The sequence below is a fragment of the Micromys minutus genome (assembly GCF_963924665.1).
Source record: "Micromys minutus genome assembly, chromosome: 4".
Lineage (NCBI taxonomy): Eukaryota > Metazoa > Chordata > Mammalia > Rodentia > Muridae > Micromys > Micromys minutus.
Genome location: NC_137973.1, coordinates 73544406 through 73559625, shown reverse-complemented (window position 1 = coordinate 73559625; position 15220 = coordinate 73544406). Strand labels below are relative to the sequence as shown.

Here is a 15220-nt window from a genome sequence, read left to right as displayed (position 1 = left end):
AACATTTTTTTTTTTTTTTTTTTTTTTGTCATCTGTTACAACCAAACCTCCTGGCCTGAGACTTTCCCTCCTGCCTGAGTGACTGCAACAAATCATTATCAGAGCATCCAGAATGCTGCCATGACATTTCAAGGACTGTCATCATGGTAGTTTGAATGAAAATGACCCCATGGACTCAAATATTTCAATGCTTACTAAGATCAGGGAGTGAAACTGAGAAGGATTAGGGGATATGGCCTTATTGGAGCGACTGCGCCATTAGGCTTTGAGGTTTGAAAAACTTACGCCAAGCCAGTGTCTGTAGCTCAGCATATGAAGCATTCTGCTACTTCTCCAACACCGTGCCTGCCTGTGTGTCACCATGCTCCTTGCCAGGATGATAGACTCTCTAAAGCTGTAGGCAAGCTTCAAATTAAATGTGTCCTTTTATAAGACTTGCCTTGATCTTGGCGGCAATTTGAAAATATTCAAATCTAATCTTGACCTCAACTGCCTAAGTAGGGCAGTTGATAATAGCTAATGGCAAAGGGAATTTACCCTGGATTTTCATTCAGGCTGTGAAGCTTGTTGACTCTGTAATCTTTAGTGAGGTCTTAACTTCCTTCTGCACAATTTCCTTTTCTCTCTATGAGATAATAATAATAAATACACAATAGAATGGATGTCAGAACTCAATGGGTTAACTTCTAGAAGATATGAGGACAATTTATGTGCCAAGTGCTATTCTATGATTATTAATAGTCTGTAAGCTAGTATTACCTAGTACTTATGAGAGAGAACTTACTAGTTACTTGGTGTGGTTTGGCTTGGTTATTTCTTAAATTGCAGGTTAGCTCCCTAAGAAGTACTCTAAACATTGGGGATAAATTAATTACTATTGGACAGTTAGTTGAATAAATGAGAATGAATGATTCCCACAAACATATCTGAGAGATCCAATTGTATGCCCAAGGAAGAAGCTGCTGTTTGTATCATGGTTGACTACCTTGATGAATATAGGACAAGGGTACAGCATTATACCTTCCTTGCAATCACTGGGATTTGACGGAGATTCTATACCAAGCACCACAAAATGCTACCAACACTTCCGTGTACATGAATTGCCTTTCCAGGAGTCTGGTTATACATTTTCTCCAGCTCTTGTTTCTTTTGAAGAAAAATATAGTAACCTCCTGGTTTATAAAATGTCCTTCTTCACTTCTTTATCCAGAGGACCAAAGAGACCTTCCAGTAAATCTGAGCAACGAGCTGATGATATGTCCATGTTCTTCTTAACAAAAGCATCTTGCTTGGATTCCAGCTGGGACTGGTGGTGGATAGGAAGGAGATAAACAGCAGTCTACTAGAGAATGTTGTCTAAATGAGGCCACATTATTAACCTCACTGTAAGGTCTCAGTGGGTCCCTTCAGAAACAGGTTCTTTAATTCATGAATCGCTGAAGACATCCCGTCTGCTGCCCATCCTTCCTGACTTAGAAACTGACTGTCTTTCTAAGCACAGATGCTACCATTATAGGAAACCATTTTATTTCCAAGGCTCTGATTTTAGGGAAAGTTCAGATCACAAAGGTTAGAGTTAGACAGGCTCTTGTGTGTTCCTTGAATATACCACTCCTCTGCTTTGTGTCCTTAACATTTGTAGACAGCTAATTCCTTGTGTGTGAAGCAGGAGGAACAATACCAATTTCAGGGGTCTCTAGTCAGATTATGAGGTTACACTGAGTACTAAGGCCAGATACTTTACTAAAAGTACTCAATAAAAGAATAAATACTTTTTTGATATAAAATTCTGTGTGGGGGGTGTACTTGCTGGTTTTGTGTCAACTTGACACAAGCTAGAGTTGTCACAGAGAAAGTAGCCTCAGTTAAGGAAATGCCTCCATGAGATCCAGCTGTGAGGCATTTTCTCAACTAGTGATCAAGGGGGGAGGGTCCAGCCCATTGTGGGTGGTGCCATCCCTGGGCTGGTAGACCTGGGTTCTATAAGAAAGCAGGCTGAGCAAGCCAGGGGAAAGCAAGCCAGTAAGTGACCTCCCTCCATGGTCTCTGCATCAGCTCCTGCTTCCTGTCCTGCTTGAGTTCCAGTCCTGACTTCCTTTGGAAGTGTAAGCTGAACAAACCTTTTCCTCACCAACTTGCTTCTTAGTCATGATGTTTGTGCGGGAACAGAAACCCTGACTGAGACAGGGAGAGTCACTGTGAAGCTAGTGAGCAGTAAAGATAATAATGATGTGAGTCTCAACATTGAGAAACATAATGGAATAGAAAATCTGTATACATTACATCCTGAAGGTAGGTTAGATGAGAAGATACGTATTTTATCCTGACACTGACTAGCTAGCTTTACTAGAAATTTTAATCACAACAATGTATTATTAGTAAAATCTGGGCATGCTAATCAGGGAGGGATCATCACTGATCAAATGTCCATGGTTTTTTAATAATAAACGAAATGAAAATTTGTGGAAGATGTGGTTAACGATAGTGCCAGATTTTTTTTTAATCAAAGTCTAGCAGAATCTAGTCTTTCAATAGCCATTGTAAATCTGTGCACATCACTGAGTATTCCTGTCTTAGAGAATAAGAAAATCTATCTTCTCTAGAAGATACATGTTTTCATGACTCTCAAGATGTTGAGTGTCACATCTACTCCTAATTCATTCTGGAACTTTTAGTCTACCTCCTTGAAAGAATTCCTCATGAAGATTGCAATGGTCTCACTCTCGAAGGTCCTGTGTAAGTCCAGCAGCTGCTGGAGTTTCTCTGTTGACATCTGGATCTTCTGATTCATCTGTTCTTCATAGTGAGTGATGGCCTTTTGCATTGCTGCGGGGTTCTTTATCTGGGTCAAAGTCATCACTTCACTCCCTATGCAGGGGAGGGACACACTGTTGATGGCAGTGACATAAATCTGCACCAGGCTCTTCAGAACTATATAAAGGAGTTTCAAAATGACTGTTTGTTGCTGGACAGAGTAAATTGCTTTCACAGTTTTCTATGAAAGAACACCAAAGGGATAATTCATTAACCGTGAGATCCAGACAGCAAAGCCTATTTCTACTGCATCTACATTTGTCCCAAAGATGAATTTTGTATAGAATTGCTCTGGACAGGGTTTAGATGGCCCAAGACACTGTGTCTTCTTATTTTATCACCACTTTTTAAAAATTCCCCTTCTCATTATCTTTTCTTTCTCTCTCATTAAATGGCCAAAGAGAAAGCTTGTCATTGTCTTTCTCCTCTTCCTCTTCCTTCATTGTGGATGGTTTTGTTGCTGCTTTTCCTCTTTCCTTCTTTCTTTCTTTTACTTACTTTTTTTTTTAATTCGGCATGCTACTGTTCCTGATTCCACAGTCTGTAATTGGGTCTATCCAGTGTTTTTGTTTTGTTTTGTTTTGTTTTCATGAGAGGTATAGAATAACCAAGACATTCATGTTTTCTTACATCTTTGCTCTTTGTAGAATTGAAAGCACCACATCCCAGGAACCAGTTCTCAGGCAAGTCAGAGCAGGTGCCTGGTCCTTCCTCTCAACAGTTCTGTGTGAGTCAGTCCTGCACTTTCTTTTCTGTTTCTATAATTGAGATGAATCATGGATTTTCTTTTTTCTTTCTTTTAAATCTCTAATTCCATTTTGTGTGTGTGCTCACTTATTTGATTTTATTTATCAAAATAGTCTAACATCTCTCAGACTTCCCTTAACTGTGATATGTATGTAGACAATGATGAAACTGTATTTTTGATCCTTCTGCCTCTACTCCTGCAAAACTAAGATGACAGGTTTTTCACAGCTTTACCAGTCTATGTGGTGCTGGGATCAAACCAACAACTTTCTAAATGCTAGTAAATCACTCTACTATCTGACTGACATCCCTGGCTAGTGAGCTGCCTGACACCATGATGTTCCTTTTTATAAGTATTGAGAAAAATCAATATTAAATTATTCAAATACAAATAACCCACTCCAAAAACTAAATTTTTTTCTCCTGATATTTTCTCAAGAAATAATACAATATACAAGAAATGAAAAGCTTTAGTCTGAGGTGACATATTTATAGTACCTTCTTGGACCTACCATGCTGTCATATTTTAAGATAATGAAAACCTTTATATTTGATATCAAAATATATTAGCCTCTATGTCTCTTTGACAGTTTATACTGCCATAATTTTATCCTAACCCAATGACCACTGAATTCTATTCAAGTGTTATGTGTCTATAAGTTAGAGATCTTTCTACAAAGCTTGGGACCAATTTTAAGTTCCTACTGTCATATTCTGCTCTATCAGGACATCACCCTCACATCGTCACTCCATAACTTGCATGCACTCTCTTTTTTCAGCCACATAACCTTTATGTTCCTGAAGTTGGAAAGTCCTGTCCTGCCTCAGGCTTTACTCTGTTGCATTAACCCAATGTGGTATTTGCCCTCTTGTGACTTTCAGTTAACCTCTTCATTAAGGAAACCATGAGCAAATGAAAATTGTTTCTTAGGCTACATTAGATTCTGGTAATTTCTCCTCCCTTTGGTATTACAAATATGAGATTGTGAAAAATAGATTTAGTTCCCAAGTAAATTCTACCATGAGAGACATGCACTACATTTTCAACATTAATAAATGACGTTTGGTCTGGTTGGAAGTGGCTTTGTCAGTATCCTACAATGAGCAGAAGACCAGATAAGAGGTAGAAGAAATGGCTTACATGGCCCATTGGCTATGATGCCACCAGACAGAGTCTTGACACCAGAATAGCTGAAGATCTAGGAGGTAAATTTTGTAACTTGTTTTTCTTTTTTTTTCTTTCTTATATTAAATTGAACAACTTTATTTTGAAAAACAAAGATAAATGTACAGATTTTAAGTATTTTTGCATAAAAGTATATGAATACATTTTTGTCAGTACTTGACTTTTTTAAAGGTTTGAAAGTATGCATTAAAATCTTACTAATTACAATGAGCATAAAGTACATGTAAAATCAAGATGTAACCTGGAAATAGTCAAATTTTTCTTGGTGTGTAAGGAGTAAACATAATGGTTTTTTTCTTTTCTTTTTTCTTTTTCTTTTTTTTTTTTTTTTTTTTTTTTTTGGCCTTTTTCTTGAACTTTATGAAGTCTGTGAGTTGTTTCTGGGGTGTTCACAGCTTTCTGGGGTTAGCATCCCACTATCAGTGACTGCATATTATGTCTGTTCTTTTGTGACTGGGTTACCTCACTCAGGATGATATTCTCTAGATGCATTCAGTTTCTTAGGAATTTCATAAAGTCATTGTTTTTGATAGCTGAGTAGTACTGCATTGTGTAAATATACCACAATTTTTGTATCCATTCATCTACTGAAGGACATCTAGGTTCTTTCTAGCTTCTGGCTATTATAAATAGGGCTGCTATGAACATTGTGGTGCATGTGTCTTTGTTGTATATTGGAGCTTCTCTGGGGTATATGCCCAGAAGTGGAATAACTGGGTCTTCAGGAAGTACTATGTCCAATTTTCTGAGGAATCACTAGACTGATTTCCAGAGTGGTTGTACCAGTTTACAATCCTACCAACAGTGGAGAAGTGTTCCTCTTTCTCCACGTCCTCGCCAGCATCTGTTGTCATCTGAATTTTTGATCTTAGCCATTCTGGTTGGTATGAGGTGGAATCTCAGGGTTGATTTGATTTGCATTTCCCTGATGGCTAAGGATGTCTAGCACTTCCTTAGATGCTTCTCAGCCATTCAATATTCCTCAATTGAGAACTTTTTGTTTAGCTCTGTACCCCATTTTTTAATAGGGTTGGTTGATTCTCTGGTGTCTAGCTTTTTGAGTTCTCTGTATACCTTGAATATTAGGCTTCTATCTGATGTGGGGTTGGTAAAGATCTTTTCCCAATCTGTTGGCTGCTGTTTTGTTTTCTTGACAGTGTCCTTAGCCTTACAGAAACTTTGCAATCTCATTAAGTCCCATTTGTCAATATTTGACCTTAGAGCACAAGCCATTGGTGTTCTGTTCAGGAAATTTTCTCCTGTGCCTATGTGTTCTTTCAAATTCACTACACAACTCCTCCTCCCGCATCAAATGTAGTTTGAAAAGTTGCTTCCTCCGCCTGCCTGACAAAGATGAAACACTTCCTTTTTGGGAAGAACTTCCTGATACACAGTCAAAGCTCATTAAAACTTAAGCTTTTGCATCAGTTTTTTTAGGAAGGTTAAATTAGATGCAGTAAACTTCAAATAAATTCTTTAAAATATATTACCCTTTTAATAATATAACTTTCCCCCAAAAGGGGCAAATAACTATTGTGGAATGAGCAAAACAAAAACAAGAGGAATGAAAAACGACGGCCTCCCTCTAAGAAGCTGTTATCAGTAGAGTTCATATTCAGCCAAGCTATGACTTCATTTCCTATAACAGCTCCGAGGAAAGCACAGTTACACACATGATCAGGAATTTCACCAGCAATGCAGAAACGCTCCTGATGTTTTCTTATCTCTGTATCCCAAACTTCCTCTGAGCCCTTTCACCTTTTCTCAGAGCCAGTGAACTCTCCAGGTACTCATCAGCACAGATAGATTTTACACTAACTCCCAGCTCCAGGGAGAATCCGTCAGAGTCCATACAAAGATGGGAAAGAAGCCTACCAAGCTTGCTGAGTCCTCTACATCATTCTGATCAGATGATAACTTTGATTTTATTAGATCAGCCAGTTCTGTCAAATAGCAGATTAAGTTAAGAAAGCTACAGGGAAAATACCATTTTTATGATGTGGATCCTACCACTACCCCTCAAAAATAACATACTTATGTACTAGTTTATTCATTTTCAGAATTCACTTGGTCTCAAATATCTATTTAATGTCTTCTATGGAACAAGCACTGTTCCTGGGACAAAAATTTAAAATAATCAAGAGAATGCCAATACTAGAGTTTATATTGTACTTAAAGAGACAGACAATAATAAATACATGATTAAAATACAAAAAATTCCTCAAATATTGCTAAAAATTGTGATTCAGGAAAATGAACTAACACAAGTGAATCAATGCATCTATATGTGCATGGGGACCTTGCACATATAATTCTTCAAAGGGATACTTGTGCTTTTTGAGATGCTAGGTTATCAAAAATACAAACATGGGAGGTACTGTAGTAAAATTTTTCAAAAGAAAAAAAAAGGTTACATCACTTGTAAACCATTAAACAGAAAACGCAATTATATAGTGAGTATAAATCATGCTTGCCAGTGTGGTGAACAGAAGTTCCAAAGGACGTACATGTAGGACATTAAAGATATTAGTCTTCAGTTTTTTACTGGCACTAAATGGAAGGTGCTTTATGCAGAGAATATATGATACAGCACCCTTTCTAAAGATCATACTGGCTGGAATGAGACTAACCAAGAGTATAAGCAAAGGATAGTTTGGCAGCTGACATGTCCAAGACAAGAGACAAGAAAAGCTTAGTTTAGAGTTTTCATGGAAGGTATGTAGAGACTGTGCCAGAAGTCTACTGAAGTAGCCTTGCTAACGGAGCTAAGAACAGTTGTGGAAGCATGACTTCTCATGTACAAGTAAATGGTTATATCAAGTGATTTCTATGTCTTAAATTTGATCAATTTTGCAAGTGATAAAAATATTAATATTATTAGAATGGAGGAAGGAGAGATTTTCTGAATTTTTATTTGAATTGTCTCTAAGATATCTATATGAGGTGTTCCATCAGCAGCTGAGTGTGAAAGTCTGAAATGTGGCTGCAGCTACAGATAGATACTTGATGGCAACTGACACATAGGTGCTCCAGAAACCCTTGAGATACAATGACAGCCCGTAGAGACAAAGCAAAACCAGGCTATCAGAGGCACCGTGACTAGCATCATACACTTAGAAGCCACAAAAAGAAGAGAGTGTAAATAGCAAAGGCTTGCTGATATGGTGAGTAGAACACCGAAAAACTTGGAAACTCCAGAACCAAGACCCAAGTTACGTAGAAAGGAGGAAGAGTTCAGCTCATGGCATCTGCTGAGACAAATGGTACAACATCCCACTGGAGTAACTTGAACTCAATATTTGAAGTTAAGTTCATTGAAATTTAGCAAAAGTTGATAATGTTCTAGACAAGATAATAGGAGGATGGAAATGGTGTGATAAGAGGAGGCAACAGGGACATCAGATATAGATGAGTGTACTTTGGTCAAAAAAAATGTTGTGTTGAGTGTATGTTTGATAAAAGTATCCTGGAAGCCTTTCTCTTACCTGCATGCACACACTGGTGCACAGGCACCGCATGTGTACACACACACACACACACACACACACACACACACACACACACACACACTGTCTCACCTAGAGCAGAAATTTTTCCTTTGGGTAGAACTTAGGAAGTGAAGAGAAGCATGTGACTTCTTCCCACACAGAATTGGGATGCTCTGATAGATGACTTCTGCACCTGGTTTTTATCACTTTGCCCCTCCAATTTGCTGGGCGGTTCAGAGCATTAGCAAAACTTTCCTGCTGAGGTAGTTAAGTTAGAGCTATTTCTGCAAACAAAGTTATAATGAAGAAAGTGAAATTAGAAGTACTTGGTATATCTAAACATCAGTGACTGGTGCAGAATTCAAGGAGACTGTTTGCTAACAGGTTCTCACAAGGTTACTAAGGGATTTTCTAGCTGAACGGGTTCTAAGAAAGTGCTAGTCATTGGGGACAAGGAGCTAGATTTGAAGCCATAATGTACACCCCATACTTGTGAGGTAGTTTGAGCTCAGGAATGAGACTGTCTTATCTGATATTTTGGGTTCAGTTGCTTTAAGCACTAAACTCATATTCCTATGTTTAACCATCTAAGACTATAAGCACTCTGAGACAATGCCCCAGTTTATATAATTCTTCATCCTGCTAATCTAACCCATGTCCTAAAGTTTGATATTGCAGAATAATAAATAAATAATAATGAAGATATCTCCCACTTGCACATTCGTGAGATTCATGGGCTTTTCACTCCACCAGATTCTCATAAATAATACTCTTGCTACAAATAAATGTAATGATTTATTAAAATGCCAGGATCACTAAGCAAAAATCTGATGAGAAGATGTCTTACCCCTTAGTTAAAAGTATTAAGATGAAGTCAGCACACCCAGCTATTTGATGCCCATCACAGGCTCAACACCGCCCTAAATCAAAGAAAAGACAAGAGTATCCAAACACTTGACATCCTAGAAAAAAAGACAGTCCATTCATTCTGTTTTTCTCATCTACCCCACCGATGTCTTCTTTTGTCAGAATACTTCTAGAAACCTTTTTGGTTTTACTTTTGAAAATATTTTGTTTTAATTTGTAAATTCTATCCCACAGTTATCCAGTGCTGTGGAAAGATATTTTCCTTGCTGAATCAACATATTTTTCATCTCTCACTCTTTCTCCCTTTATATCATTGTTCATTTCCATAAGAATGTTTATTTCAATTAAAAAGTTTTCTTTCTTTTCCTCCTCCCTCATTGCATTTATTTCCCACTTCTACACTGACTCTAAATTATAATAAGCATAAGACATTATACATAGCTGATCACAGAGCCACTTGGATACCCATGATTATTGATGTGCTAGTCACAGTCGTCAGTTATGGAAGCAGCTGAGACATTCTCCAACAGATGGATGGTAAAGGAGATTGTACATGCACACAGTAGGCTGTTAGCAGAATGGATGAAGCTGTAGCACACTCAGCTACACAAAACCTCTCATGTTTCCTCTCAAATGTGTTATTTAGTATTACATGTAGAGAGATTTGACATGTATTTCATAGAAGTATGGTGCAGAGCAGTCATGGGAAAAAGAAAGTATAATTCTGTGAGAGAGGAAACAAGATGAGATAACAGAAGGGTCAAACAATGGACAAATATTGCACATTTTTGAAACCTAAGTTTATTACTATATGCATGCACACAAACACACACAAAGAGGGGGGAGAGGGAGAGGGTGGGGTCAGTATGAGAGAACTATTTAAGAAAAGAGACCAGTAGAAAGAAATAGATTGGACAAGAGTTAAATGTGAGGAAAAACACTGTCATAGTTTTTGTTACTTTGACACACACATCTACATATACCTGAGAAGTCTCGACTGAGGAACTGACTCCATCAGATTGGTTTGTGAGACTTTTTTTTTCTTTTTGCTTTTTGATGAATAGAAGAGTGGCCCACTATGAGTGTGTCATCCTTAGGCAGTTGAGCCTAGCCTGTCTAGGGACGGTCTAAACAAGCAAAGTAAGCAAGCCAATAATAAACAACCTTCCATGGTCTTTGTTTCTGTCTTGAGTTCACACTGATGTCCACTAAAACACAGGGTCATAACCTGTAAGTTGAAGTAAACCTTGGCTTCCCCAAGTTGCTTTTGCTCTGTTTTGCATCATCACAGCAATGCAAAAACAAACTAGAGCATATACAATGATATAAATTTATGAAAATGTTGAGCAAATCCATTGTTTTGTGTGTTTAAGCAAAACAAATAAAAATACATTTGAAAGCAATTTAAGCCACATGGGACAATTTCAAGGTAACAGACTGAAAATTTCTTACTCTAAATCCCATATCATTTACCACTTCACAGAAGTTTCTCTGGTCACCCAATAAATAATCACATATATTGTATGCACCAACTGTTTTTTGGCCACATTTGTGCATGTATTGATCAAGTTTACAGGACTGATTCATGAGTCTTTCCATCTTATTTCCAGCTCTGTTGTTTTTATTTTGAATATATCAAGATATATGGATACTAATTATTGGTACCAATGTGTGCCATTCATAGTGTGCGTGAACATACATGACATGTACTATCTGTTTTCACCACTCCCAAGGACACCCACAATGCATAGTAATCACCTTTCTAGTTTCAGATCAACTACCTACAGAGCAGTACTTCCCAAGTGTGAACATTGTCAAAAGGAAGGCACAGCTAAGTCTGTTGTGTAAGAGCGCAGTTTGGTCAACTTCTTTGCTTTTTATTTCTTGTATTTTAAACAATTAGTTCTTTGACAATTTCATGCAATTATATAGTCTACTTTACTCCCACTCATTAGTTCACCCTCTCTTGTCTTCCTTTCACTTCTCCAAGTGTGCTTCTCACTTTCATGTCTCTTGTTTTGTTTTGGTTCTGCTTTGTGTCCCACTGGGTTTCACCAGGGCCACTTAAGTGGTCAAGAAAAGGGAGGTTCTCACAGAAGTATGAGTAACTCAGCAGTGGCTACATGAATGAAGACAACAACTATCTGTTCAGCATCCCTCGACTGCCAATAGGTTTCCAAAACAGTACTGGCCCCAGAAGTCCCTCCTCTACCTGAACAGCTATGAGCCTAGTCTTGTGTGAAATTTATGTTGGCAACTGCAGGTGCTTGAGTCTGTGCGTGTCATGGCCACATCACACCCATACTGTTTTTCATGGAGCCCATCCTCGTGCTCTAGCTAAGACATTCTTTGAGCCCCCTTTGTGAAAAAACAAGGCAGCATCCTAGGCAGCATGCCATATCTTAGATAGGAATGTTGCTGATAAAATGATCCACTCTACTTGCATGGACAGCAAGAAGTGTCAGCTGAACTTCCTTGTCAAGTGCAGTAGTTCTGCCTGCACACACTGAGTTCTGCTTCCTTAATAGTAAAATAATGTTACTTTCTATATTTTTATGGAAAAGACATTTTTGTTGGTAAAACTTGTAACTTGTCTGAAACACAAGTCAATTTTCAATCTGAACCCTCCTTGAAGAATAAATCTCTTACCTATTAAAAATTTGAATGTGTTGGCTGATCTTGATTCCTTTTAAAGTATATGTAACATTGCCATTTGATACAGTATCTTATAAATCAATAATAAAACACAAAGACGTAGAAGAATATGCACTGTTAGGTTAACAGTATTTGTAGCTTATTGATGAAGCTGGAGGTGACCTTAGCAGTAGATATAATTTCCTTATCATAGTGAAAGTTTTCTACCATTCATTTGTTATATAAAAAACACCTGCACCCTAAGAAGCAGTTCCTCCCTTTGAAACAGTAAACCACATATTTTATAAGAAGCACATTTTAAATTATTTATGTGTCTATGTACAAATGTGTATACGTGTAGACATGTGTGAACAGCACAGCCTGTCAGGTCAGAGGACTACTTGTAGGAGTCAGTTCTCTCTTTCCACCATGTGAACCCTGGCGACTAGGCTGGGCGTGAAGAACTCTTACTGAGCCATTTCTCTATCCCTCAAGAAATATTTCCTGCTAGGGATTGTTACAACCTCCTGTTTATCTGTGACATACACACTTAAGAACTGATGATTGTATACTAACTGTAGTGACACTAATGGTCAACTGTTTACAGCTCTTACACTGAAGAACAGAGAACAGCGCATAGTGAGAGACAAAAGTTTCATTTATACCCCTGTTTAGACGGATACTAGCTGCATTTGATACCATGGTAGGAGATAGTAACATGTTTTCTGCAGTGAGCAAAGATAAAGTTCTGTGTCAGGAGCAGGCTGGAAAATGATGGATCCATGTGGCAATCTACTTCAAATTAGTTTATGGTGCCTTAGTCTGTTAGGGCCCTTACACTAAATCCATAAACCATTTGTTTTGTTTATGCAGCAGACATTGCTTAGACAATTCTGTACTCGTTGGAGGACAAGATCTAGTCAATGGCAGACCAGCTGTCTGGCTAAGAGGCCCTTTCTATTTATAGATAGTGGTTTTCTGCTGTGCCCTTTTATGGTAGAATGAAAAGACTCTGGAGTTTTGGATCCTTTCTAAGGGCTGCTCTCTCATGCCTCAATTACCTTTTGAGGCCTCTCTTCCTGACCTCACTCCCTTAGTGGGGATTGATTTTAGCATACAAATTTGGAGGCCATATACATTCAGACCATTGCATGCAGTAGATAGCATCTTACAAGTATTTAAAAGATGACCCAAAAGTTATTCAAGGGCTGATTGAAAGCCTGTGGCACTTAGATAACAGGGCAGCCTTGTCTGGTGTCACTGGGAGAGCATTCACCTAATCCTGTAGAGACATAAAGCCCCAGGGTGTAGGGATACCCTGAGGGACATGTTCTCAGAGTCAAAGAGGATGAGGGAAGAACTATGAAAGGTAGGAGGATATTTGAGGTATAAATAAATAATAATGTTCTATCTTGAGTGTTCAGTAAGCAGGAGAATAGCAAAATTATCACAAAAACTGGTGAACCACTACAAGGAGTATTCTTTTCCTTTTACTGGATATTCTCTGCATTTGCATTTCAGATGTTATCCCTTTCCCACAATCCCATCCTTCCTCCCCCTCCCATTGCCTCCATGGAGGTGCTCCCTCTCCCATCCTCCCTCTCCCACTTCAGTACCTTGGCGTTCCCTACACTGGGAAAACCAGCCTTCGCTGGACCAAAGGCCTCTCCTCCCAATAGTGCCTGGGTTTGGTTGCTGTATATGAGGTGAATCCCCTGGTGAGGCAGTCTCTGGATGACCTTTTCAGCCATCCCTGCTACTCTATTTGTCCCATTATTTCCTCTGATAAAAGTTTTGCTCTTCCTTCTAAGAATGACTGAGAAATCCACCTTCTGACCTTCTTTCACTCATAGGTTCTGTAGATATTTTCTTGGGTATTCTGAGATTTGGGGGCTAGTGTTTATTTATTAGTGAGTTCATACTATGAGTATTCTTTTGTGACTGGGTTACCTCAGTCACGATGATAGCTTCAAGTTCCATTCATTTGCCTAGGAATTTCATGAAATCATCATTTTTAATACCTGAGTAGTACTCCATTGTGTATATGAACCATAATTTCTGTATCCATTCCTCTGTTGAAGGACATCTGTGTTCTTTCCAGCTTCTGGCTATGATAAATAAGAGTGCTATGAAGATGGTGGATCAGAGTGGTTGTACCAATTTACAACCCCACCAACAGAGAAGGAGTGTTCCTCTTTCTCCACATCCTCTCCAGCATCTGCTGTCACCTGAGTTTTTGATCTTAGCCATTCTGACTGGTGTGAGGTGAAATCTCAGGGTTGTTTTGATTTGCATTTTCTTTATGACTAAGGATATTGAACATTTCTTTAGGTGCTTCTCAGCCATTCTCAATCCTCAGTTGAGAATTCTTAGTTTAGCTCTGTACCCCATTTTTAATAAGATTATTTGATTCTCTAGAGTCTAACTTCTTGAGTTATTTGTATATATTGGATACTAGCCCTCTATCAGATGTAGGCCTGGTAAAGATCCTTTTCCAATCCATTGGCTGCCATTTTGTCCTTTTGACAGTGTCCTTTGCCTTACAGAAGCTTTGCAATTTCATGAGGTCTCATTTGCCAGTTCTTGCTCTTAGAGCAGAAACCATTGGTGTTATATTCAGAAAAATATTTTCTGTGCTCATGTGTTCTAAGCTCTTCCCCACTTTCTTTACTATTATTTCAGTGTACCTGGTTTTATGTGGAAGTCATTGATCCACTTGGGCTTAAGCTTTGTACAAGGAGATAAGAATGGATCAATTTGCTTTTTTCTGCATGCTGACTGCCAGTTGATCCAGCACCATTTGTTGAAAAGGCTGTCTTTTTTTATTGAATGGTTTTAGCTCTTTCAAGTGACTATAGGTGTGTGGGTTCATTTCTGTATCTTTGATTCTATTCCATTGACCTGCCTGCCTGTCTCTGTGCTAACACCATGTGCTTTTTATCACAACTGATCAGTAATACAGCTTGAAGTCAGGCATGGTGATTTCTCCCAGAAGTATTTTTTTTTATTTTAAGCATAGTTTTTGATATCTTGGGTTTTTTATTATTCCAAATGAATTTGCAAATGGCTAATTCTAACTCTATGAAGAATTGTGTGCAGGTCGCCAGTCCTGATTAAACTGAGTATTCTTTTCTATATTAACAGAAAAGAGTTGACATGAGGACTGATGGAAATAACAAAGTTAACACAGAGTGTGGTTGTTTAAAATGATGTGAATGGGGCACATAATAAGAAGCCTAATAGCTCATGATAGATGTGTCACATTCTGTGATCTACAGCTGCTGTCCCATGTCACTTGTTCTACAGAGAATGCTACCTCTGGTCTAATGTTCACACCTGGGCACAGAATATACCTATATCCAACTCTGCCTAGGTCTTTGCTTCATGGAGGTCTCTTACCATATATTGGCAGGTCAGATCTTCCTTCCTCTTCTAAGCTTACACAGGAAAATTTAGTCACAAATGCAAAGACTGATGGGATTAT

The 15220-nt window shown here is 38.3% G+C and overlaps 1 protein-coding gene across 1 annotated transcript in view; it reads right to left on the bottom strand.

Annotated features, from left to right (window-relative positions):
- The window catches only part of LOC308420144 (guanylate-binding protein 3-like), a 50103-nt gene that overhangs the window by 19634 nt on the left and 15249 nt on the right, over window positions 1-15220 (bottom strand). Inside the window, exon 13 of the mRNA XM_080916050.1 lies at window positions 2722-2931. Within this exon, the coding sequence (XP_080772176.1) occupies window positions 2722-2931 (210 nt within the window). The remainder of the gene's footprint in view (window positions 1-2721; window positions 2932-15220) is intronic.